General features: G+C 47.8%; 1 protein-coding gene across 4 annotated transcripts in view; it reads right to left on the reverse strand.

Moving 5' to 3' along the window:
• The window catches only part of PLB1 (phospholipase B1), a 142,131-nt gene extending 117,844 nt beyond the window's left edge, over positions 1–24,287 (reverse strand). For 2 of the 4 annotated variants that reach the window (XM_013048404.2, XM_045073878.1), the window contains exons 1-2: positions 14,530–14,623; positions 3,115–3,320 (exon numbers count right to left, since the gene is read on the reverse strand). In XM_013048404.2, the coding sequence (XP_012903858.2) occupies positions 3,115–3,169 (55 nt within the window). In that variant the 5' untranslated portion in view covers positions 3,170–3,320; positions 14,530–14,623. Of the gene's footprint in view, positions 1–3,114; positions 3,321–14,529; positions 14,626–23,694 lie in introns of those variants that run through there. The other 2 variants (XM_045073879.1, XM_045073880.1) reach the window with 2 other exon arrangements.
• Positions 24,288–25,822: the final 1,535 nt, after the last annotated feature.

Genomic DNA, 25,822 nt, shown 5'->3' on the forward strand with positions numbered 1-25,822 from the left:
ATACACAAAAAGCCAGCCTAAAATTTTCAGTGACACAAAAGAACAAACCAACCAAAGGCTAAAGAACTGTTCTAGATTAAAAGAGGTGGAAAAGGCAGGACAAGTAAATGCAATCTGTGGTCTTCACAGTGAATCTCGTAAGTAATGACAGAACACATCAACAAAATAATAAAGAAGTCAATTAACTTACCACATTAACATGTTTAAAGGAGTCAATCACATAATCATCTCAGAAAAAGTGCATAAAAAAGTATTAGATAAAATCAATACCCAATCATGATTTTTTTAAAAAAACCTCTTAACAAATTAGTAATAAAATAGATCTTCTTAATCTCATAAAGAGTATCTACAGAAAAGCCAATAGCAGACATTTACACATACTGACAAAACATTAAACACTTTCATTTTGAACTTGGGAATTAGCATCACTTCCATGAAAAGTTGTAGTGGAGGCAGCACAGGAAGGAAAAAAAAAGTTACATAGAAAAGAGAGCAACAAAACTGTCATTCCTGGCAGGACCAACTATAGGGAAAATCCAAAAGAATATACAAATAACTTGTTGAAATTTATAAAAATGTAATCAGATTCAAAATTAATACATAAAAAATCACTTCTGTATGCCAATAATAAACATTTGCAAAATAAAAATTTAAAAATCTACCTATCACACAACAAAATATCATATGCCTAAGAATAAATTAAACCAAATGAATACAAGACCTCACCAAAGAAACTACAAAACTTTGAGGCGCAATAAAGAAGATTGATCTAAACATGTTCTTGGTTTGGTAGGCTCAGTCATGTAAAGATGTTTGCTTTCTCCAACCTGATTCATGGAATACAAAGCAATTTCGATCAAAAGCCCAACATGTTTTTTCGGGGGGTAAGAAGTGACAGATAGTAAAATTTATATGGAAGTTCAAAGTCATTTCTAAGAAGAAAAACTACAAAGACCTGTTTCCCAAATAACAGAACTTACTATAAAGCTGTAGAATTACGACAAGCTGCTATTGGCACAGGGATGGACAAATGGACAGATAAAGCCAAGTTTTGATACAGATGCAAGCAAATCCAAGCTCCCTGTATAGAAAGAGAGGGGGCTCCTCACAACAGTAAGGAAACAATGAACTTCTCCATAAATGGCCCTGGGACAACTACATACTTTCATGGGAAGAAAACTGTAAAATTAGGTTCCTCTCTTCTACTAGTCACAAAAACCAACCCCAGATGTACTAAAGTGACCCAAATGAGAAAAGCAAATTTACAAAGTTTTAGAAGGAAATATAGGATAATATCGTCAGAACTGCAAGGAAGGAAAGGAGTTCCTAAATAAGACAAAAAGGGTACAAACCATGAAGGAAAAGATGAAAAGCTTTTTGTAAAATGTGAACGATTTATCCATCTGAAGTGAAAGAAGAGCAGAAGATTAAAAACTTTAGAAACAGGGCGCCTGGGTGGCTCAGTGGGTTAAGCCGCTGCCTTCGGCTCAGGTCACGATCTCAGAGTCCTGGGATCGAGTCCCGCACCGGGCTCTCTGCTGAGCAGAGAGCCTGCTTCCCTCTCTCTCTCTCTCTGCCTGCCTCTCCATCTACTTGTGATTTCTCTCTGTCAAATAAATAAATAAAATCTTTAAAAAAAAAAAAAAAAACTTTAGAAACAGAGAGATTAAATACCAAGCAGACCAATGGCCATCCCTGTAGCCAGCAGCCTAGCACAGTGATTCCAGTGTCCCTCCTTTTTGTCCCTGCTTCCAACTCAGGGCCAGAGAAAGCCAAATACGTTTCCCAAACCAATCACATAAGATGCCTGGCTTCTCATCCTACCTCTGGCTTCCCCACGGCCACAGCTTCTAATCAGAACACACCCGAGGTCTTCCCTTTTTCACTATAAGCTTTCCCACTCCCCTGCCTGCCTTAAAGTCTCCTCCAGACTCGAGTGATGGTGGCCGACTCCCCTGCTTCAGCAACCTCTGAATCTTCTCCATTTGTTCTCATTTGGGTCATCATCATTAACCTCCCCCAAATTCAGAATTTTGCTCATCTAAAGTCTCCATAAAGAGAGCAGAAAGACAAGTTTCAGATTATGTTTACTGTACACATCGCCCTCAAAGAGCAAGTGCACAACCTGGATGAAAAACCAAAAAAAAAAAAAAAAAAAAAATCAAGGGAAGAAAGAAAAACCCATAGGAAAATAGGAAACATGCCTGAACAGGCACTTCACAGAAGAGGAATTTAAATGATCAAAAAAAGCTCAGCCTCATTTAGCAACCAGGAAAATACAATCAGCCTGTTCATTGAGCATGGCAGGCCTGATCATTCTCCCCACCAAGCACCCCCCACCCAGCCTGGCACTCCATATCCCTGCATGTCATTCACTGACCTTTATACACCCATCCCACCTCACCTCACCTCACCCCCAATCAGAGAGGGTGCGTGGACCCCTGCCAGGCTTCTGGGGGCTTGAGAGCAAGTGCTCTCCCACTCTGGGCCCAGATGTCTCATTTGGAAACGGTGAAAAATCATCTTTATGGCTTTCCAAACAAAGAAGGATGAGCTAGGTAAGGGTCAGGAGAAGAGAGGCAGAGAAGAATGTGACAGAGGCAGACTCTTCCCTGAGTCATTAGCTCAGAAGGAGCCCAGAGCTCTGACTGGGAGCCCACTCATTCAATCAGGGTCAGGAACACTAAAGAATGTGGGCCATCCTTTTGAGTTCATCATCCCGAGACCTGCCTTTTAGCGAAAACAACGCAAAGCCCGTAAATAGTAGTGTCCTCTTTTTAAGGATGAGATGAAATCAAGGTCCAGGGAGCTAGAGCTTGCCCAAGGCCACACAGCATGGAGAACTAGAACCCAGTTCTTTGTAGCTCCCTGCACCTATGACTTTTTTCTGCACCACAGAGCTCTAGGCCATCAGCACTCCTCCCCTAGCCCCAGACGTGCCTCTTGCCCTGCAGCCGTGGGCACTCGAACCTCAGCATTCCAGCCTGCCTGCTTCTAAACTGTGTTTTGTGCTTATGAAAAAGATCTACTCCTCTCTCAAGCTTTGTGCCCAGCCAACATGGGACACCAGCAGGCTGACCTATCGGTTGTCCTCTGAGCAAAAGGCAGACTTACCTTGGCCCAGAAGCAATAGCAGCCCCAGGAGGAAGATGTGTGGCTGCAGCCCCATGCCAGGATCCTTCCTGTGTCCCAGCCTTGGATGGATCACTTGCGCAGATGGAGACTGCCACTCTTCCCCGTGTTTTATGCTCCTCTGTGGTCTGATAACGTGCCTGTCATAAATTTTACTGTGTTCACCTTTGTAAGGGGACAGTGGCCGGCTGTAAATGATAAATATTAACATTTAGGCAGAAGATTTCTCAAAGTAGATAGGTCAAGGATGGGTAGCATGTCCTAGACAAAGGCACCAAAAGGCTAGGACCCCATAGATCCCCTTTGTATGGCCTCCCAGGATTGTAGATGTCCAAAACTCTCCAGAGTTGGGGCTCTGGCCTGCTGGGAGGAGCCTGGGATTGGAAATACAGGACTGGAATCCCAGATTGACAATAGCTTGAGTGAGTCCCTTAATGGGGTCTTTAGCTTCTCAGCTGTAAGCTAGGGAAATAAAAGCCATAAATGGAGTGCAAGTAAGCCATAAAGTCCCCTCGAATGTGACAGCTCTTGGTGTGAAATGTGTTCCCCAGTGTCTGAGGAGCACAGCTGGGTTCTCTGGTCTGCATGATCCAGAGGTTTCTGGCCCCGCCTCCAAAGCCGTGGGTGGCGGGAGTGTTGGACGGATGTGCATGTCACACATCCATGGTCTGCACATGGAATGGAGAGATGCAAGCCAGAGAGGTGAGCCACTGGAACTCATCTGACAGTATTAGCATTTTGCTTCAGGCAATTGAATTTGAAATGCCAGGCAGAGTCTAAACTGGGCAGGCAGAGTTGGAATTTAGAGCCCGGGTGCCAAAATACCTCGGGGGTGAAATTCAAATATTTTCCACAAATATCAAGTAACATTTGCCTTTGGATAATATGGACAAATATATTTAAATCATCCTTGCGTTTTGGCCACTGTTAATGGCAGCAAGGCCGAGAGCCAGACTTCTGAGCTCCAGCTAGGAGTCTGGAGCTGGTTTCTATCATTCAACCTCAGGTCTCGATCTGCTGACATTTTTTCAGTATGTTTCAAATCACAGTTAGAGGTTGGTTGTGTTGAATACAAAGTGAAATCTAAGTGGGCGGCCCTTCGTTCCTGGCTCTGTGACATTAAGATGTTGCCCTCCTTTATCATCTGCTCAATAAAATGTGACTTGTGGGTAACCACTGATTGGGCCATGCCAAAACCTCAGCCTCAGAGCTGCGCAGAGGGCTCAGGTCACACCAGACATGTGTGGGCACTGCCTCGATGGGCCTGGCTGGCTATGGCCTAGGTCCAGAGCCTGGAAGAGAGCAATACATGCAGAAAAGTAAGAGGGAGATATACCCACGGAGGGGCTTGCAATGGCCATTCAGGCACGAAGCTCCTGAACATAGGACACTTGTTATCTTCACCAACTGCTCACCAGCTCAACAAGAAACCCAAAGCTCAGAGCTACTGTCCCACTACTAAGGATGGCAGGAGTCCCTCAATTATACCAGCAGCTTTGAGGAGTATCCCTGAACCTACATGGATTGAATGAAAGGTCAATGTTCCCCACTCAGCTTGGGCCAGTTAGAGGTAGGGTGGGACACATCATGGGAATTGGGCAGAATTAGGCTGTCTTGGGGCACCCAGGTGGCTCAGATGGTTAAGCATCTGCATTGGGCTCAGGTCATGATCCCAGAGTCCTGGGATCCAGCCCCACATCGGGCTGTCTGCTCTATGGGGAGCCTGCTTCTTTCGCTGCCTGCTGCTCCCACTCTCTCTCTCTCTCTCTGTCAAATAAATAAATAAGATCTTAAAAAAAAAAAAAAAGAAAAGGAAAGAAAAATAGCTCGGCTTTACAATCCGTACAACTGCTTCCACCTCTTAATGCTTCTCTGCACAACCACCATGGCCCAGCTGTGTTGGCAAACACACCAACCTTTAACCTCTTCTACATTTAGAAACATTGAGACGTGACTTAAAACACTTTCAGCCTTTGTGAGGCATTTGGTATAGGCCAGACTTAGGTAAAAGAAATGTTGGAATCCTGTCAACACATCGAGTCCTCATCAGCTGTGAGACAGAGAGGGAATAACGTGTCTCGGGCATCCTTACCAGGCGCTGTGGGTACACTTCACCTGCATCAGCTTAATAAGCCTAGAGTATCTGTGTGATCTATTAGCAGCTGTGAAAACTCGGGGACCAGTACTCATCATAGGCACAGGCCCATGGATTAAAATCTTCCAGCCTGCCTCCCTCGGGAGGCATCTTGATGACTGAGCGAGCTGGGCACTTGCTGTTGTTCAGAAATCCACAAGGGGGTGCTAGACTAAGCCTTGGCCACAGGGTCCATGGGGATTAAAGCGGCCCTGGCTGCTGAAGCATTCTTCTTTCAACCTGGGTACAACCTATTATTATCCCACGATTTTAATTTGGTGGACTGATCAGCCCATTTAAAAAATTAAACAGAACATGAAATATCTAAGGCCATTGTCTATAGTAAGGGTAATTGATGTTTTGGGGAAACTTGTACTCATAGGTGGTGATAGGAAATGTGTTTCTTAATATGGGTCAGTAAAAAAGAAATTGAATATCACTCCCTTAGACAGCAGTAGATCAGTTCCACAAAGAAATCCCCAAGCTTCAAGAAAAAGAAAACAGTTTTGTTCTTCTCTCTGATTAAAGATGCAACTACACCAAATTCCCTGTGCTGGTAGCTAAAAACAATGCCTGTGAGTGACACTGTGACTTGGGAAGAAAGCACAAGTCAAACTTTTTAGCAGTTGTGAGAAGAGACTAAGTGAAACTGTCCTTTTTTCAATAAGGAAACCTAGCCCCTAATTCCAGGGTGAGCTCTGCCGATGTGATGGAAGTATGTGTCGGCAGCCTATCATCTAGGAAAGCACTGGTTCCCATTGGTGCCTGTTTTATGGAAGACCTGCAGGTTGAAGGGGAAGGGACACATCAAAATTTTGGGAGGGGTGGGACAACCTGTCTCGAATAATCTGCACTGGTCCAGTAATGCCCTGAGAATTGTCTGCCCAAAATGATGGCTTTTCTGATGTACCTACTTGCCCTCACCATGATAGCCTTGTATCACTCACATCTTCTGTGTGGAAAGAGTCCTATATCCCTGGTGGGCTTCCTGAAGGAGAAGCTGGGCCTTTTCCTTCTTGCCATTCGGGCACTTCCAGAACTCTTCCTACTAGAGCATCTAGCTCAATGCCCTATGCAAAAGAGGCCCTCACCAAATCTTCATTCGTTGGGTGAGTAGTCTTCAGAGGTAAGAAGACAACTAGTTTGACCAAGCCTATGTTCTCCAAGACCCTTCCCAGTCACAGAAGTTCAAGGTGCCTTGGTTTAGGAATCTCTAAACACAAACGTCATCCAGAAGCCAGTATTCGTGTGTTTACACAACACAAGACTTATGTGTACACACACATGTAAAACAGTGTCCCATGCAAGTAACTGAGCTTATTTAGCTTCCTTTGGGCAGAGACTTTGCTTATAATCAAACAAGAAGTTTAATTAAGGAGTAGAAATAACAGACAAAATTGAGAAGGGACTAGTAACATATGTCTACCAAAAAATACCATTTTCAAATATCCCAGCCTTATTAATAAAAAGAGAAAGAACAACAGGGCAAATCTCAGAAGAACATACAGTCCATGAGACCTGGCCTTCGTGTTCTTTGCTATATCCCAGGAACTAGTACCGTGCCTGAGGTAGCAGACATTCACTAGATGTTGGATGAATAAATAAATGAAGAGCGGAATAAAAGGGAAGACACCAAGACTCCTATAAAAAGATCAGCTCAATGGAACAGAATAGAAAAGATGAAAGGTGTAAACATCATGGCTTAGGATAGAAAACTGAGGGAAAAAAGAGGCCTGTGGCCCCAATCCCATGAAGCGTGATAGGAAAACAACAGAGAAGCAATATGGAGGCTCCCAGGTCATGGCTCTCCCCAAGGTCACACGGTTATTCTCCTGCACATTGGTTCTCCATTCTGGCTGCAGATTGGAATCACCTGGGAAGATTTTAAGACTAATAGCCCTGCCTGTGCTTCCCCTACAGACATTCTGAATTAATTGGTCTAGGGTAGGACTTGGTCATGGGTCATTTTTAAAATTCCCTGATGGATCCTGATGTGGATCCAGGGCTGCCTGGTGCCCAGCACTGGCGGATGGAGAGGGTTCCGTCTCTCCTGCTGCCGACAAGCCAGAAGTCCACATGACAATGCCTCAAAAGTCTACTGAGAGCTAACAAAGTCGGACTGACTGGTGGCCTGTCTAGAGAAAGGCCCCATAGAAATATGGGGGGAGGGGAGTGCTGGGACTTATGTCTCAGAGGTCGGAGAGTAAATGGGGAAATGGCCAGGCTCTGGGGCCTGGAGAGGCTCAGTCCCCAAGCACCAGGATATGTGGGTCCAAGTCCCGGATCAACAATATGACCCATTATTATCTACAGCCATTTCCTCTTCCTCATGTGTTAGTTTCCTGATCTGGGAGGTTGACACAGAAATTCCATTCACTGATGTGCAGTGTGAAGAACAGGGCCATGGAGAGTGGGGAAAGGGTAGGAGGAGCTGTCTCCCACAAGCACACGGGGTACTCCACTTCTTGCACCAGCCATTACTATTGAAATGGTACTGCCCTGGCTGACCACCATTCACAGCTTGAGCCCTGACATCCTCTAAGTCACACGGTTATACTGCATTGCTCCCTCTCTCTCCTATCCCTTCTGCCATCTTCAGACTCAGCCCCCCAGTTCTTCCCAACCTTTATGTCTCCCAACACATGGATGATGGTGATGTTCATGCAGCATACAGGGTGAGCAGACAGGGCACTTTGTGGCCTGAGATAATCAGCTGGACGTCTGGGACAGCCCCAAGTCTGCTCCTGGTGGGCCCCTAGAAAGATCAATGTCTTTGCCCATCTCTACCCCTTAGTGCACTTATCTCTAAGTGAAGACTTAAATAGCATTTGGTGAGCACCTACTAGGTGCTTGCTACTTGAACTCGTAACGTTATCTTATTTAATACTAGCCACATTCTTCAGGGGGTTAAAAGTCTCAGCTAAGGTCACACTCAACTAGTAGGTTGTAAAAAGGAGTTTCTGATCCAAGTCTTCTCCCTCTATACCTGTTAGTTTCTCTCTGCATGTCTGAGAGATGCTCTTGGCGAAATGGCCTTAGGAGTCCCTTCCGGAGAGAAACCCAGGTAACGCTCTGCATTCTGCATTGGTGGAGGGCAGCCTATGACTCATGCACTCAGTTGGGCAGGGGAGTCTAATGGTGTGACTATTCCCTCCTGGGAGAGAAGTATGAATGGACCACTCAGCCAGACCACTACCCAGCCAGGGCCTGCACTAACCTGCAGAGGAAATGTGGTTTCTCTTGGTGGAGGCACCAGAGGCATTGTCCTCCTTGGTCCCACCTCAAGAAGACCAGAGAACCAAACAGGGATGTTCTGCTCCATCCCGGCTGGTGAATCTCAGGCCTGCTGTGACCTCCTCTCCCTTCGTGGGAAGAATCCCACCCAGAGGCAGGAAAACAATAGGGATGAGGTCAGAACTAGTCACAGGGCACCTGGACCTTAACAGCCACACCGTCAGTCCTCTCCCACCCCCATCGCACAGAAGAGGAAACTGAGACAAAGAAAGAGGCAGGGCCAGTCTGTGACGGAGCCTGAGATAGTTCTGGATTTCCTGATTCATTCCCACTCATCATGTAGCACTGAATCACCCTGACTTTTAGCAATGGAATTTTTAGTTCAGTTTCACAGGTAAGAGACTAAAAACCCAGAGAGGATTAGTAACTTGCCCTGCCCAAGGTTGCTCAGCTGCTGAGGGAAGTCTGCCCTCCCCATCATAGCCCAGCAGTGGCTCAGTTCAAGCCAGAGGAACTCAGCACAGACCTCACCCTAGCAGATACCACATAAAGCCCAGGGTCTGCATCTCCATTCTGAGAAGGAAGGTTCCATGGAGATGGGCTGGCCATCATGGCTTAGACACCGTAGGAGAAGCTCTTCCCTGGATCTTCTAGAGCTAAGACCCCATGTGGCAGAGCTGGTGGAGTCCTCTCAGGGGGATCCAGGAGGATCCCAAGGATCCCAAGGAACTTCTGCTATGGTTAATCTTTCCCTTACTCAATTCCCTTTGTATCCCATCCGTGAGAGCCGTGACCAGTTCTCCAAATCCAAAGGGAACAACTAAAGTCTCCCAGAATTCCCAGGAATCTCACATGTTTCAGACCCTGCTGGGAGGCTCCTGGCTCCTGCAGCCCCATCCACCATGCACTGACCCCACATGCCTCCCTGGCCTGTGTTCAGAGCAGAGTACCTGCTTGGGAAGACTTCTCCTGGACTGAGGGTCCAGAGAAGGAAGATAGCCTCTCTACCACCTGCCAGGGCAACTTACCAGCTGGGATGTCCCTCCAACCACACTGCCACTCCAGAATGGGGCCCTCTGGGCCTTTGGCTGTGGGCAGGGGACTGCTGAGGCATGGCGTCACCTGCTTGCTACCACGCTGGGCTTTCAGCCCTGACACCCACGCTGCACCTGGTGTTAATAGGTTCAGTAATGATGGTGATGCACAGTGTGCCTGCTGTGCCAGCTCCCTGGACAGGCCCACTGTTTACCTCTGATGGCACCACCTGGGGAGAGGACCTCAGTAGGGGAGAAAGGAAGACTGGCCTTCCCTCCCAGGACCCTCTTGCAGCTAAGCTGGCTGGGCTGGGCTGGGCTGGGTTCAAGGTGGAATCTCTACAGCGCTCCAGCTGTCAGGACAGCCAGGCTGGTTCAGTAGGTTCTGTTTCCCAACTCCTCCATCCTGAGGGAATACCTTTGTGCCTCTGCCTCTGGGCACTGCTGGCTGAGGCAGGCCAGCCTTTTGTTCCAAGGGTTCCTTCTCAGGTTCAGGAAGGGCCTTCGAGGGTTAGCACCCAAAAGAGAAAACATGAGGAAAAGGAATTTTCACATTCCATAGGTCTTATAATCCACAGAAATGTTTAGAAACGTGCCCCAGGTCACACAGAGAGCAGCCAGCAAGCCAGATTTTCAATACCAGTGTTTCTGTTCCAAAGGCCAGTTCGCTTAACCTGAGATGCTTCTTCACCTTTGTTCATTTCAGTTTGTTCCTCCATTGACGTGAGAGGCCTCCTAGGGGCACGTATGACCAGGAACATGCAGCAATGTGGGCCTTGATCGCAGGCTTTCCCATGGGTAGCTGGAATCTTGGCGTGGTCTCTGTGGGAATCCCGGATGGCTCTTTCCACCTCCCATTCCCTCTCCTCTTTGCTTCTGGGAGCTTCCTTAAGCCAAGTTTCCAAGTATTCCTCTCTGTTGACATTGAGAGCCATGTTTCCTGAACCTGAATGAGGTTCCACACTCTTGAAATTTAACACCTCTCTGGGACCAATCCCTGGAGGCTGGTCACCCCAAGCCTCCACCCATCCCATCCCTGAGGTGACCCTTCAAACGCCTTCCACTGTCTGGTCTCCATCCCCCTCTTCAGGATGGCTTCTCTTCCCACTGCTTTGCCAGAAATGTTCTCCAGTCAACAGTTTGTTCAATCCCATGGATAGCAAGGTCCTCAGATTTCATTTTACTTGACATCTCAGAGACATTTGACAGCTGACCTCTGCCCCTGTTCTCAGAAAACTTCCCTTGATCTCTTGGTGTCTGGTTTCCTGGTTTCTTCTTTCCAGCTGTGCCTTCTCAGCTTCCTTTGCCAGCCTCTGCTCTGCTGCTGGAGCTCCTCAGAACTCTGTCCTGGATCCTCCTCTCTCCATCTCTCAAGGTGATCTCACACACATACACCCCATGGCTTCATTTGAAATCTATGTGCCCATAATTCCTACATTTCAATTTCCAGCCATCCCTCTTTCCTAACCTTCAAACCCTGCAAACTCATTCACTGACTCAACATCTTCACTTTGCTGTTTCATATACACCTCAAACTCCAGGAGCTGAGAGAAGAATGTATGATTCTTCTCTGCCCATCTACACTCCTACAGGAAAGGACAACAGTGGTCATAGACAGGCCCTTGAACAATCCTTGAAAACTCCCTCTCTTCAGCCCCAACAGATCATTAGTTGCTGAGTCCTGTCAGTTCTATATCCTAAACCTCCTCGTGAGCCCATTCACCACTCTCCACCTTCACTGCCCCATCCTGGGCCCATCTCTGCCTCCCAAGTGGCTACAAGAGCTGTTCCCAAGTCTACTCTTTTTTTCCCCACACAGCAGCCTGATGATCTTTTCAAAGTGTGAGCCCAATTGTCACAACCTTGCATAAATCCCTTTAATAGCCTCCCACAGCCCTTAGGACAAATTCCAACCATCTTGGAATGTTTTAGAAGGTCCTGATTTCCTCCCCCTCTCTAGCCTCAAGCCCCACTCCCTGCTTTCTCTCGGACTCCAGACCCACTGGGCTCCTTTCACCTCTTTGAACATGGCGTCTTCTGCCACCTCAAAGCCTTAACTCAGGCTGGTCCCTCTGCCTGGAAGTCAGTTCATGTCAATGTCCTCCCCCATCTCTTGGCCTCACTGATTCCCCTTTCAGGCTCAGTGTAAATATTTCTTCCCAAAAGTCTTTCTCAAGTCTAGTCCATGTAAGGTCCTGTCTCATGCTCCGCTGGCCTCCTGTGCTGTTCCTCCAACTCTGAACAAGCAATTACAAGTGTGCTGAGTCTATCCTCTCTGACCATGAGCTCCCTGGGAGGTCAAGGACCAAATGGTTTCCTGCATTGTCCCCAGCCCTTAGCACAGGACCCGACAGCAGCAGGCACTCAACAGTTGCTGCATGCATGAAGATGCCCAGTCTCACTCCAGTCACTCCACTGGGGGCCCCAGGGAAGAGAATCAAGTCCTACCTCACAGTAGATGAACCGCTCCTGCCCTCTCTGTAGCTCCATCATACCACTGGCTTCATCTTGTCCAGTATCCAAAAACAGGCCAGTGGGAGCTGTCTCTTTTGCTAGAAAGAGATGACCCATGCTTCATTTTCTTTGTTAACACCTACATGGTCCCTAACATAGTGGCTTTGCACACAGTAGGAAACTGTCCCAAGAGATCAACGCATTGCTATAAAGGATGGGGGCCCTGCTTGGCCTCTGCCTGGCCCAGATATCCTTCTATGCCCCTCAGAGTTAAGAAATCTCTTAAAATAGTCCTCCTAAAAAACAAAACAAAACAAAAACAGGAGAACCTGAACATTTCCCTAGTCTTGTAAGTTACAGATAGCAAACCAATCAAGGACTGCCAAATGTACCTGAAGGTCAATTAGAGTCCCCCTGTTTCCAAGCGTCCCCTCCCACACATCAGTAAAATGCTTGCTTGCCAATCAGAGACTGTCCGTATTTCCTCTTTTTTTTCTCCTTTCAGACACCTTTGAACCCCTGCTGAAATGTAAGTGGTTGCAGATGGTTTCCTTGTGGCTGCGAGTTTATAAATAAACAGCCGTGGCTAATTTTGTCTCTGGTCTTGTTGGATTTGGGGATGTAATCTTGGTGCTGTGGTTCACATGCAGCCTGACCTGCTTGTTGCTGTGGACCTTGGCTCTTGTCCAGGTATAGTGCCCACCAAGGTCTCTCTGGCCTCACTGTGCCCGTGGAACACCGTCCACATCAGCGAGGAAGTCTCCACTGCACTTCAACTCTGTCCACTCTCTTTATGCTGAGTTCCTTGTTATTTCATGAACTTGCCAAATCCTGGGCATACATGTTTAATTAATGTTTCCTTCGAGGTTTGTGTCCTTGGTGATTTGCTTCCACCTGTCCCTTTGTTTTGTCCTGTGTCCTTAAGTGATGTTTTGTCACAGGGACAAATCACATGGTGGCATACAAACATCATTCTTATAAACTGGCTGTTGAAGCTGACCTCATACGCGCCAGAGTTGGCGGTTCTCCCCAGACGAGCACCCTCTGAGGACAAACTTGGCTGTGGGTCGCCAATAAAACCAGATGAGACTGTCCTCTCATCCTGGCCATTTGTTCTGAGAGTCTGGTTTTGATTCAGAAGGGACATTCTCTCTTTCTCTTTCTCTAATATCTCGCACCTGCTGGGGACTCAGGTTGTTGGTGTTCAGAGGTGGCTAGCCATTAGGTCAGGCCCCAAGACACAGGGTTGTATGAAGAGTTTCAACTGACAGTGACCAAGAGCACCCCCACCCCGATCATGCCCTCTCTTCCACTTCCACGTGGATCTAACCTCAATCCCTCTAACCCCTCCACCTCTCTCTTCCCCTTGCCTGGATCCCTTGCCTTTCCTTAACAAGCCCTCCCTCCCCACCCCCCACACTCCAGAACTTCAGATTCCTTTAAAAAAAAAACCCTGATTGAGAATCACAGATGCCTTTAACCATAGAGTGTAAACCCTGGTCTCAGCAGAACTAAGAGCTATTATCTGAGATTTTCCCAAACCTTGATTAAGATAGATGCCTCTTTACTGATGAATTCAGAATCTCCCAGGGGCCTATAATCCAATCTCCATCAACTAACTGGCCTGTTAGTAGGAAGACCAAATGTTAGATTATCCATGAGAAAAGCTGGATAGACCAATCCTTAAGGGATCCCACATGCATATAAAACCAGCAGCGTTCAGGAGGACCCAGAAAGCAGGTCAGAGTTTATTAAAAGCGACTTCTGGGACTTCTCTGTAAAAACTGATTGGAATCAAGAGCATGAGAAGACAAGCCACAGACAGGGAGAAAATATTTACAAAAGACATCTCTGCTAGAGGACCATTATCCAAAACATACAAAGAACCCTTAAAACTCAGCAGTAAGTAAATGAACAACCTGATTTAAAAATGGGCAAAGAGGGGCACGTGGGTGGCTCAGTGGGTTAAAGCCTCTGCCTTAAACTCAGGTCATGATCTCAGGGTCCTGGGATGGAACCCCACATCGGGTTCTCTGCTCAGTGGGGAGCCTGCTTCCTCCTCTCTCTCTCTCTCTCTCTCTCTCTCTGCCTGCCTCTCTGCTTACTTGTGATCACTCTCTGTCAAATAAATAAATAAAATCTTAAAAAAAAATGGGCAAAGAACTGAACAGTTACCACACCAAAGAAACACAAATAATGGCAAATAAGCAGATGAAAAGATGCTCACCATCATGTTATTAGGGAAATGAAAACTAAGACAATAGTAAGATATCACTACACACGTATTAGAACAGCCAAAATCCAAAATACTGACAACACCAAATGCTGGACAGGATGTAGAGCCCAGGAACTCTCAAGTCATTGCTGGTGGGAACACAACATGGCCCAGCCACTTTGGAAGACAGTTTCTTACAAAACTAAACATGTTCTTATATTCATTCCTGCAATCACCCTCCTTAGTATTTATGTAAAAGAGGTGAAAACTTATATCCACATAATAACCTGCACATGGATGTTTACAGCAGCTTTATTCATAATTACCCCAATTTGGAAGCAACCAAGATGTCCTTCTGTAGGCGAATGGAGATCTAAATCATGGTCCATCCAGACAATGGAATATTATTCCGCACTAAAAATAAAGAAGCTGTGAAAAGACACAGAGGAAACTTAAATGGGTATTACTAAGTGAAAGAAGCCTATCTGAAAAGGCCATGCACTGTATGATTCCAGCTTTATGACATTCTGGAAAAGGCAAAATGATGGGCAGTAAAAAAAATTAAAAAAAAAAAAATCAGTGGTTGCCAGAGGGAGGGGGAAGGGAGGGACGAATAGGCAGAGCACAGGTGTTTAGGGTAGTGCTACTATAATGGTGGGTACATGTCATTATCCATCTGTCAAAACCCACAGAATGTACACCGAGAGTGAATCCTAATGAAAGCTGTGGATGCGGGGGTGATCATGATGTGTCAGTGCAGGTTTGTGGACTGGAACACATGTGTCATTCTGGTGGGGGGTGTTGATGGTGGGGGAGGCTGTACATGAGGGACCTATGGAGGGGATGGAATCTCTCTGTATTTTCTTCTCAATTTTGCTGTAAACCCAAAAACACTCTAAAAAATAAAGTTTATTAAAAAATAACATAAAAATGATCAGATCTTGATTCAGTCTTATAAGCAGAGAAAAGATGACTCAAGAGGAGATTCTGGAGACAGGAAATGACCTTCCAACAAGGTTCAACAGTCTGTTTCAGAGCTGATGCAAAAGCAAACCTCTCATCTTTTTTAAACAGGTTAAACCTGAAATCAGAGCTCTGGTGTGCAAGCAGAAAGCAGAATGGGGGGAGAGCACCACTGTCTAAATTAAAACATCCAGCTGAATACTTGGAAAGGACTTCAGAACAGAAACAACATAAAACATACCAAAAAAAAAAAAAAAGCACGATTTTGCAGATAAAACTATTAGGTGGTCTTAATTCTTTTTTTTTTTTTAAGATTTTATTTATTTATTTATTTGACAGAGAGAAATCACAAGTAGATGGAGAGGCAGGCAGAGAGAGAGAGAGAGAGGGAAGCAGGCTCCCTGCTTAGCAGAGAGCCCGATGCGGGACTCGATCCCAGGACTCTGAGATCGTGACCTGAGCCGAAGGCAGCGGCTTAACCCACTGAGCCACCCAGCTGCCCCAGGTGGTCTTAATTCTTTTTTTTTTTTTTTAAGATTTTTATTTATTTATTTATTTGATAGACAGAGAGATCACAAGTAGGCAGAAGGCAGGCAGAGAGAGAGAGGGGGAAGCAGGCTCCCTGCTGAGCAGAAAGCCCGACACGGGGCTCGATCCCAGGACCCTGAGATCATGACCTGAGCTGAAGGCAGAGGCTTAAACCATTGAGCCACCCAGGTGCCCCTGGTCTTAATTCTAATTGACACCCCCCACCCCTACCAGTGATCAAGATGGCTGTAAATATTGTAAACAGCAGGGACACTGGTTTAAAAAAAAAAAAAAAAAAAGACTGAGCTTATCTATACAGTGTTGTTAGGGGAAATCCTCTTCCTGGTATTAATTCAGTTGCCTAGATTCAGATGTCCTCCCAGGTGAGAGCTTCCTGCCCTAAATTCCTTGTGGTTTGGCTCAGACCTGGAACAGGTCTGGAGGCAGACTTGGAACTGCAGCCTCTTACTGAAAGCCCTTGGGCCAACTGTTGCCGAAATTGTGGCTGAGACAGGCGCCCCTGCTCTGGAACTGGACCTCACAAGCCCTGCCAGCCCTCTGCCCGCTGTCTTCTGGGCTCTATACGCTGTCACCTGAGGCCAACCTCCTGGCCTCCCTAGCTGCCCTGCTTGGCCCTGGGGCACCAAACCGCTTTGCCCCTGAGTTCTCAGGCATCCTTTAGTTGGCTGAAGGTCAGTATGGAATTAGGGTGGTAAGAAAGGACATTAGAATTGAAAGAGACCAGAAAGGATCCAGTGCTCCTGATACAGACCAGGAGTACTGGAGTCATCTGGGAGCTTGTTCGAAAGGCAGAATCTCAGGCTTGCCCAGACCGTCTGAATCAGTTTTGTAGGCACAGTGGAGTTTGAGAAGCCCTGGTCTGGAACACTGGTTCTCAACCTGTGTTACATACTCGGAATTTTTTAAAAAAAAGAGAGACAGATGGAAGAGCCCGGTCCCAGACCAAAGGAATCAGGAGCTGCAGGAGTGGGACCCAGGCGTGTTTGTGTTGTTGGGGTTTATCTTTTGTTTGTTTGTTTTATTGAGAGTTCCCCCGGTGATTCAGAATAGCAGCCAGGGTTGAGAACCATACTGGCATCCTACCCGTTTGTCTTAGAGAAGGGGAAACAGACACTTCGAGGAGGGAAGTGGGCTTGCCCTCGGAGAACACATCTGCAGTCAGACCCAGGGCTCCTGACCCAGGGCTCCTGATCCAGGACTCCTGAGGGCTCAGCCTTCCCCCAGCCCTCCGGCTTATCTCTTCTCATCACCAAGCAAGCCCCTCTTGAGTACTGACACCTGCCAACAGAGATCCTGCTGCATTCCCGTCTTTTAAACAACGTATCCCTTGTTAAAATACTGGAGATGTTTAAATGGCCCCTCAGTAGGGGTTGAATGAGCAGTGGGACATCCACACAATAGAATATTGGAAATAAAGGGCTGAGCCACATCTACCAACAAAGCTTTTCAGGGTATAATGTTGAGGGAAGAAATGAAGAAGAAGCCAAAAGCTATGCACAGTAAGAGATCTTTCTTGTAAAAAAGAATAACAAAAACCCAACCAATAAAAATAGTATGTTTTTCCTATGGAAAACTACATGTGTGTATGTATGAGAGTGTGTCTGTGTGTTAAATATAGAGAAAAAGGCCTATAAGGTTATTTTAAAAGTCATACCATGTGATCACAGTAGTGATACTTGAGTCATGGTGGTCCCAGGGGTCTTTATCAGTACAGTTTTATTTACCTTTTTAACATGAATAACTTATTCTAATATTACTTGTGTAACTAGAAATTGTTCTTAAGGGGGAAAGAGAACAACTGGCACCTTCTAGGAGATATATTGGCCTAGACACCCAAATTCTGCTATTTATACCATGAGTCAGCTGCCTTCGGGGAATGGCAATTTTCTCACCTCATCTGTAAAATGGGACCATCTTGCCCCAGGGTTGGTAGAACACTTTACGAGGGGACACAAGGCAGGAGCAGTCGGTTAGGTTGTACATGTTAGGTTAAGGTCTTCTTCATGGCTTCCATCCATGCCTTCTCCCTCCGCAGCCTCCGCTTGCACCTCTCATGCTTTGGGCTCTCTGTTCTCTCCTTACCTCCTGCCTCCACTTTTTGACACATGCTTGCCTTTTATGATGTTCATGAAATAGGAGGGTCCTGGTGACCCTTCCTTTTGTCTTGACATTTGGGCAGAGTACCCAGTAGCCAAGAACAACTCAGCAGAATCCAAGCATGCCACTTCCTAGCCTGGGGCACTGGACTACCTCTGCTATTGGAGAAAGAGTCTGGAATCAATCAGGCCACTCTCAGCCCACACCCCACCTCCAGGTCCTCCAGAGATTGATGGGACATGTCGCCAGGCTTCCCCAATGGGAAATTATCTCTGGGTTGGGCATCACCCCAACTCCCAGAGCTTCAGAGTGAGCAGGAGTGACTGAGAGAAGGGAGTGCTGGCTTGGAAGGGTGTGAGCTTCCAAAGTATTGGAAGATCTCACCTCTCCTGGTGTCTCCTTTACTGTCAATGTGACTTTCCCACACTACCAAAACCAGATGTGGGGCAGGGGTAATTCCATGACACCGTCTAGATGTCCCACAATCCAACTCAGATCCCACACTCTCTGCCTGGAGATGGCATCAGATTCCACAGGTTAAGGTCTCCGTCCTACAGGACTGCCTCCTTACATGTAGAAGACCCACTTCACGTGCCAGAAAGTACAGAGTGTCACCTGCGTTTCTGACCCCATCAACTATAGATTACAGGTTCCAACAACTCCCTCCCTGGGTTCAATTAATTTTCTAGAGTGGCTCACAGGACTCGGAGAAACATTTTACCTATTAGATTACCAGTTATAAAAAGAGAGAACTCAGGGACAGCCCGAAGGAAAAGATGTGAAGAGCAAGGTTTGGGGAAAGGGTACGGAGCTTCTGTGCTCTCTCTGGACGCACCACTTTCCCCAAATTTAAAGGTGTTCACCAACCTGGAAGCTCACCACACCCCATCCTTTTGGCTTTTTTCTGGAGGCTTCGTGATACCGGCAAGGTTGATGAGCTCATTGGTCATTGGTGATGGAACACAGTCTCCAGCCCTGCTCCTCTCCCAGCAGGTGGGGAGGGCAGGGAGGGAGAGGTCCACCCTTCTGATCACGTGGTTGGTTCCCCAGGCCGCCAGCCCCAGCCAGAGGTGACCTGGGGACTTTCCAAACATCCCTCGTTAACATAACAAAAGATAACGAGTCTGGCTCTCAACACTTAGGAAATTCCAAGCGGTTTAGGAGCCCTGTATCACACACAGAGCTGAGGTGAACGCTAACTCTGTATTTTTTTTTTTAATTTGGTAAGAATTTAAACATAGCAAACCCTTGTTTTTATTCCATAATTTCCTGGTGGTAAAACAAAGGTATATGTCTGAAATAGGCAATATCCTCGGATTATAATTCACACGAATGAACCTGAAGCACACTAATTTTATAAACACTGCATCCTGATTTCAAATATTCAAATAGATTCCACTGATCATTACTTCTGGTTCTTCTTCATGCTCTTGAGTCATCAAAATGCAAGGCTTTTGACAATTTAAAAGTTAATTGTTTTGTTGTAGACATGTTGACCGTCGCTTTTGGTCTATAATTGCAAAAGATTTTCACATTTAGGTTTATAAATATCAAATTAAATGATCAATAGGTGTATTTTTAAATTTCTAATCAGGTATTTTTCTTTTTCTTATAACCAATTCTCAATTAACTTTTTATATACATCTGTGTTAGTTAAGGTTTGATTCTTTCTATATAAAATATATAAATTATGTAAAATAAAATTTTATATGGATATATAAATTATATATAGTTTTATATCTACATATTTATAATATATAAATCTATACACTTATATGTATAAGAAATCATATATCATATATGCATGCATAAGAGAGAGATAGAAATTTATTTTAAGAAATGTGTTTTTGCAACTGTAGGACCTGGCTTGGCGAGTCTAAAATTTGTAGGACTGGCTATCAGGGAAGGCAATCTGGAAAGGCTAGTCTGGCAGAATCTGAGACTGTGGTGATTTCTTGCCATAGAAACTTCAGTTTTGCTTTTAAACCCATTCAACTAATTTGAAGTGGCCAACCAGATTACTGAAGATAATCTCTTATTTAAAGTCAAATAATGGTGGATGTTAACTGCCTCTACAAAACACCTTCACAGCAATACACAGATTAATGTTTGATTGAATAACTCTATGGTGAAACTGACACATAGAATTAATCATTACACTTGTCTTCGGCATTTGTCCTCTTCAAAATCTTATTAGGTAAATTTCGATGCATGAGCAACATAAAAATCAAATAGTACATTGACACATTATAATACAGATTCATGTCACAAAATACTTTGTGATAAAATCCTTACTGTTGAATAACTAACCGGATGAGAGTGTCATATATCTCTTTCATTTTTAGAAATATGTTGTTCACTCATTATTTCTGGATTTTGTAACTCTGTATTTCTTGTGAATCACAGTATCAAACAGGGCTTGGTGGAGCAAGGATGGGTGTGGGGAGCAGATCGGACCCTGCAGAAGAGGGCCACGACGGGGAAGGGATGAGGCCAGGACAGGTGGAGCCAGAGAGATGGGCGTGGGTGGGGTGGGGAGGATGCAGGGGGGGGACCATAGATAAAAGAGCCCAAAGAGCTGTGCAGTTGGGGCTGGATCTTCAGAGCTAAAAGGGCACACAGCTGTGAAACATCAGGCTGGCCTTCCTTCCCCAGGAACCTTCCCCTCCCTTCCCCCAGGAACAGCCTCCCCCTCTGAGAGGGCGGGTGAGAGGGTGGCTGGAGGGCAAAGCCTGAGAACTAGACTGTCTCTGTGCCTGCCACTTCCCCTGCCAGGCTTGCTGAGGGAGAAGCTCCCAACAGAACAGAGCCTGGAGTTGTGATAACCTCAGGCAAGGGATTAATCACCAGAGAATGACCAGAACAGCAGCGGGGGGGGGAGGCTGCCTGAGTTTCCCTGCAGGAAGAGCGGACCCAGAGAAGGGCTTGCAGGGGCTGGCTTGAGAGAATGAAGGTACTTTCCGCTGGAGCCATGAGTCTGGCTCATTCAGCAAAGCAGGCTGGGGCGGGGTTGTTTCACCGGCTCGCTGGCCTTAGCAGCCTGCGCTCTACACATGTGAACGGAGCCTCCTCCCGGCGTCAAACCTGGGCCTTATCTGTGCCTCTGGTGGTTTCATGCTGCAGTCCAGCTGGCGTGATCTGAACATGTTCCCTGTCTCTTTGGAGATTTTAAAACGCCAGTATTAGGAAAGGGCTTCCCCAGCTCCCCAAACCTTCCAGGTACCAGTCCCTGTGTGCAGCAGGCCGCCCAAGAGCCCGGCCAGCCTCAGGGGCCTTTCCCTTCCCTGTCCGGGCCGTGCTGAGCCTTCATTCCTTGAGCCGCTCTCGGCCTCTTTCACCAGGGAGACCCCACCTGCCGAAAGGCTTGGAGGGTCCCCGTGGCTGTCCTATCAGGCAGGTGCCTTAAAAGAAGGTGCGACTGATGTGTGGCAACGATTTAGAGGGAACATAAGGGCTACCCACCTTGTGGCAGGCTCAAAGAAGACTTCCTCTCTTCCTTTCTCATTTTGCCAGGAAATAATTCTTTCCTCAATTCAAGGCCAAGTCCCTAGACCATCACCTTCTTTCTCTGGGACCATCAGCTTCCCGGGAGCCTTGTGCTCCAAGCCCTCTCGCTCCCCCTGCTTTGCCCCGGATGCTGGGCGCAGGTGCGCACACCTTGTCCATCGCAGGAACAACACGCACCTGTTCTGCGTAGCTTGCTGACGGGAACCCGGGAGTGTAGTCCCTGAGAAAGGCCTAAGGCTCAGCTCAGTCCTGAGCTCCTTTCCAGGTGAGGCCCCTGACTTCTAGAAGCTTATAATTCTAAAGGCAGGTGGGGCGAGAAACATTAGTTTCACAAATGCATATGAAATGCCAGCATGGAAAGTGCACCCAGGCACCCTTTGTGCTCAGGTCAAGGCTCAGGTCAGGGCTCCGGTTGGCGGGATCTCGGGGAATCCCAGCAAGGGTAAGGCCAGGTGGCTGAAATGCACAGTGAAGATGGGTGTAGGCGGGAGAGGTAGGCCTTGGTAACATCTGGGCCTTTATCCTAAGAGAAACCAGAAGCCAATAAAGGGTTTTAATGGATGGGGGAGAAAGGTGTGTGGGATCTGCTTGATGTTTGGAAAAGGTGCCTGATGCTGTGTGGAAAATGGATGCGGGGGAGAAATGGATGGAGCCGGGGGACCCAGCCAGGGGGCGGCTTCCCCCCAGCAGGAGGCAGAGGGGACTTGGAGCAGGCTGGCGGCAGTGGAGGTGCGGGGACCCGGGTAAAGAGGTGCTCAGGGAGTAAAACTGATGGTTGGTGCAGGAAGGTTGGAAAGATGATGCTGGATTTCCAGCCGGGGACAGCGGTTTGTGGCGGCCACTGCGCTGGGACGGGGTCTGGGGAAGAATGCGGAGTGGAAGGTGCGGGTTTGGACATCGTCAGTATGAGGTGCCCAAGAGGCAGAGGGATGGACGGGAGACCCAGAAGGGAACCCTGGGCCAGAGCTCCGCAGGCGTCAAATGCAGCCCTGGCCTGCATCTGCTGAGGAGGGAGGAGAGAGGGTGACCAAGAAAAATCCAGGGACCGCATCCCGAGGAACTTGGATATAAAACAGTTGGATAGAGAAGAAAAACACCTGCAAAGGAGACAAGGAAAAACTGACTGGAGAAGTGGTTTGCGTCTTGGAGAGCGGCCTTTCTAAAATGGGGAATGCTAACGGCGCCTGGCGGGCTCCGTTGGTTAAGCCTCTGCCTTCAGCTCAGGTCATGATCCCAGGGTCCTGGGATTGAGCCCCGGGTTGGGCTCCCTGCTCAGAGGGGAATCTGTTTCTCTCTCTCCCCCTTGCCATTCCCTCTGCTTGTGCTCACTCTCGCTCTCTCTTTCTGTCAAATAAATAAAATCTTTAAAAATAAAATAATAAAATGGGGGATGCTGTTACATTTCAGGGAAACGGAGTTGTAGCAAAGCAGGTCATCGCTGATCCCAGTGCTGTTTCTCAGAGCCCCCGGGCACGTGTGCCCCACCTGGGACTGCTGCCTGCTCACCCGTGGGGCCAAGGGGTTGGATCAGCACCACGGTCCCCCAGCCGAGCCTCGTTCCTGAGAAGTATCAGGGCGGTTCACGCTTCAGCATCTCCCAGGCCCGACTCCTGCCGCATTTCAGCATGTCCTCCTGGTAGGTTTATGGGTCACACACCCCCCCCCAAGAGCCACAGGGCTCGTGTGCAGATGGAAGGGAATTCCCATATTTCCACAAGTGCTGGGCCTTCTGTGAACCCATTTTAGTTGTTACGGGAAAGGCAGGAAAACCCAAGATGGGATTCCTGTCCCCAAAGACCTCGTCATCTCTTTGGGGAAATAAGACGAACATGACATGAAAAATAAAATCTAGAAACTTGAACTGAGAGGAAAGAATATATAGATGCACACAAAGCCGCCAAGGAAAAAGGAGGCAGCAGACCCATGAGGGAAAGCTGCTTGGAGCAGGCAGACCTTGAGCCGGGTCTGGAAAAAGCCATGTTTGCCGACTGGAGGAGGGTGAGCACGGGCATGGAGGTCAGTCACCAGTGGACAGATAAGGGGTTGGCCTGGCAGGTGCGACTAGGCGGGATGGGGATCCCCGGAGATGGTAGTGCGGGCATGGCTACTTCCGTGGGGGGTCCAGGGCTCTGGCCCGGTGCGGCCCCAGCACCGCAGGACCCATGCTACCCAGGACAAGCAACAGCAGATCTCCTTCTGTAGGAACCTGTTTCCCCAGCGTCGCTTCTGCTCTGACCAAGAAATGCAGACTCACAGACGCATCCCTAGGCAGGGCTGGGTCTGAGGGAAATGCCTGAGTATCAGTAGAATGGTTCTTCCCAGACCCCAACCTTTCGTCATCCGTCCAACCAAACACACAGAAAATCATTTCTCACCTTGACCACCAATAGACCCTTCTTCCTCTTCTCCTCCGCCTCACGTCGGGCCTCTCAGTCTCCTCGCCAAGGTAGTGGGTGCTGCGGGCTCCTTCCCGAGGTCAGCCTCCTGCACCTTCCGGCCAGGGCAAGCTTCTTCAGGTGGCTCTGAGAGACTCCACTGCCCACAGGAGGGGGCAGCTCCGCCCCTTTCCTCCTGACTCCAGCCCACATCTCCAGAATGCTCTCCTTCCTCTAGTCTTGGTTTGCTTCATCCCTTCTCTGCTCTCACTTCCTCTTTTCATCCTCAAGTCTCTTCCCTCCACCTGCTCCTGTGGCCTCTGGAAAGGGCGCAAGCCCCTGGCCCAGGCTCTCAAGGCCCTCCACAGTGACCCTAGACCTTCCCTCTGGCCTGATCTGCAAAAACTCCCTTTGAGCCACACCACACATTTCTGGTACCACACCGGCCTCTGCATCTTTCCCCAGGCTGCACCTTCCTCCTGTCTTCATCTGACACGTTCCTTCCAACCCTCCAGATTCATTTCAAACCCATCTGTCTCCTGTGGCAGCCAAGCAAAATGCAGAAGGAGAAAATGCATTTTGGAGTCAGATATCTGACCTTAATCTCTGTTTGGCCGTTTTCCAGCCCCATACCCCTGGGCAAGTCACTTCATGTCTTCTGAGCCTGTTTCCCAATCTATAACAGGAGGAGAACGATCTGTTCCCTAGAGAGGTGAGGATAAAATGAAATCCTGTACGTGAGGCGCTCAGCACGGCACCTGGCTCCTGGCAGGGACTCAGAAATGCTTACTATCGGAGCTGGTTTCCAGTCCACTCCCACCAGCTATGATCTCACTCTCCCTTGAAGCTCTAGAACATTTTGGGTCTCTCCATCAGCACCCAACCGGCAGCAAACTCCTCTAAAGCCAGAGCTCTTTTTTTGAGTCTTATGCAGAAGATATTTGTTGAATGGAAGTGGAAATTTTTGACGGACCTGTAATGATTTGTCCTCGGAAGAGCAAATACTTCCCTGTGGCAAAAGATGCCCAGAAAACAAAGGCCAGCATCTGCTCTCCGATCCCCGGACCAGCTCACCAACTCATCCCACACCTTATCTCAGAGCATCGGACCACTTCAGCCACTTCCTGGTTCCTCCTGTCTGTCCAGTGCAATGACCTTGGGCAGGAATGTGCCTGGCTGAGCAGAGATGACCTCCAACAATGTCCAGAGAAGAAGCTGTGTCCTGGTAGAGCCTGAAAATCGATGGCATGGTTCTCCCCAGACCCTGTCCCTTCTTCATCCCTCCAATGACACCGACCAAAGGTTCCTCCTCACCTTGACCGCGGACAGGCTTGACCGCCCACCAGCTTGACCACTCAACATGGCCTTATCTCTTTACACTCTGCAAACAGAATGCCATGCTCTAAGAGTTCCCTTCTTAAGACCCCTGACATTCTTTTCTACCAGCTGACCTCTCACTGAGCCACCTCTATCATCTAGAGCTGTTAGCACCCAACAAGCAGGGGGCAGGCTCTGAAGGCAGCACAGGGTCGCTGCCCACTGCCCACCTCCTCCCAGCAGCCTTCAAGCTCTGCCTACAAAGGAAGGTGTGAGAAGGATGGGCCCACCCCATCGGGTCACATCCTTTTTCACTCCAGGGCAATGGGTGTCTACCTACAGATGTCCATGTAACTCAAAGCAAAGAGAGTCTACTTGGGGTGGAGACACAGAGTCTCTCCTCATTCAGCCCCCTTCCTCTGAGATAAGGGACCAAAATAACCAGACTGATCAGGGGTATCATCCACATGGAGGGAAGGGTGAGCCCTTGTCCAAGGGAATGGGATTGTGATAGAAAGTTGAGTTGGGGATAAGGCCAGCAACCTCCCCAGCCTAGACGATTCCCTAGAACCCCGAGATAAATTTCAGTCTATGTTCCTATAAAACCATCCTCTCATTCTCCCGACCTTCCTTGGTGTCCCAGAATGGCACCCTGTGTCTTCCCCTGTGACAGCACTTAGGGCCAGTCCTTGGCTGGCACAGGTCTGTCTCAAGATGGAGGCAGAGCTCCTTGACAGATTGGCCTCTCAACAGGCCCAGCTGCCTGTACCTACCTGCACACAGAGCAGCCACTCAATAAAAATGTGTTGGA

This window comes from Mustela putorius, unplaced genomic scaffold (genome assembly GCF_011764305.1).
Source record: "Mustela putorius furo isolate JIRA1106 unplaced genomic scaffold, ASM1176430v1.1 tig00537293_pilon_pilon_pilon, whole genome shotgun sequence".
NCBI lineage: Eukaryota > Metazoa > Chordata > Mammalia > Carnivora > Mustelidae > Mustela > Mustela putorius.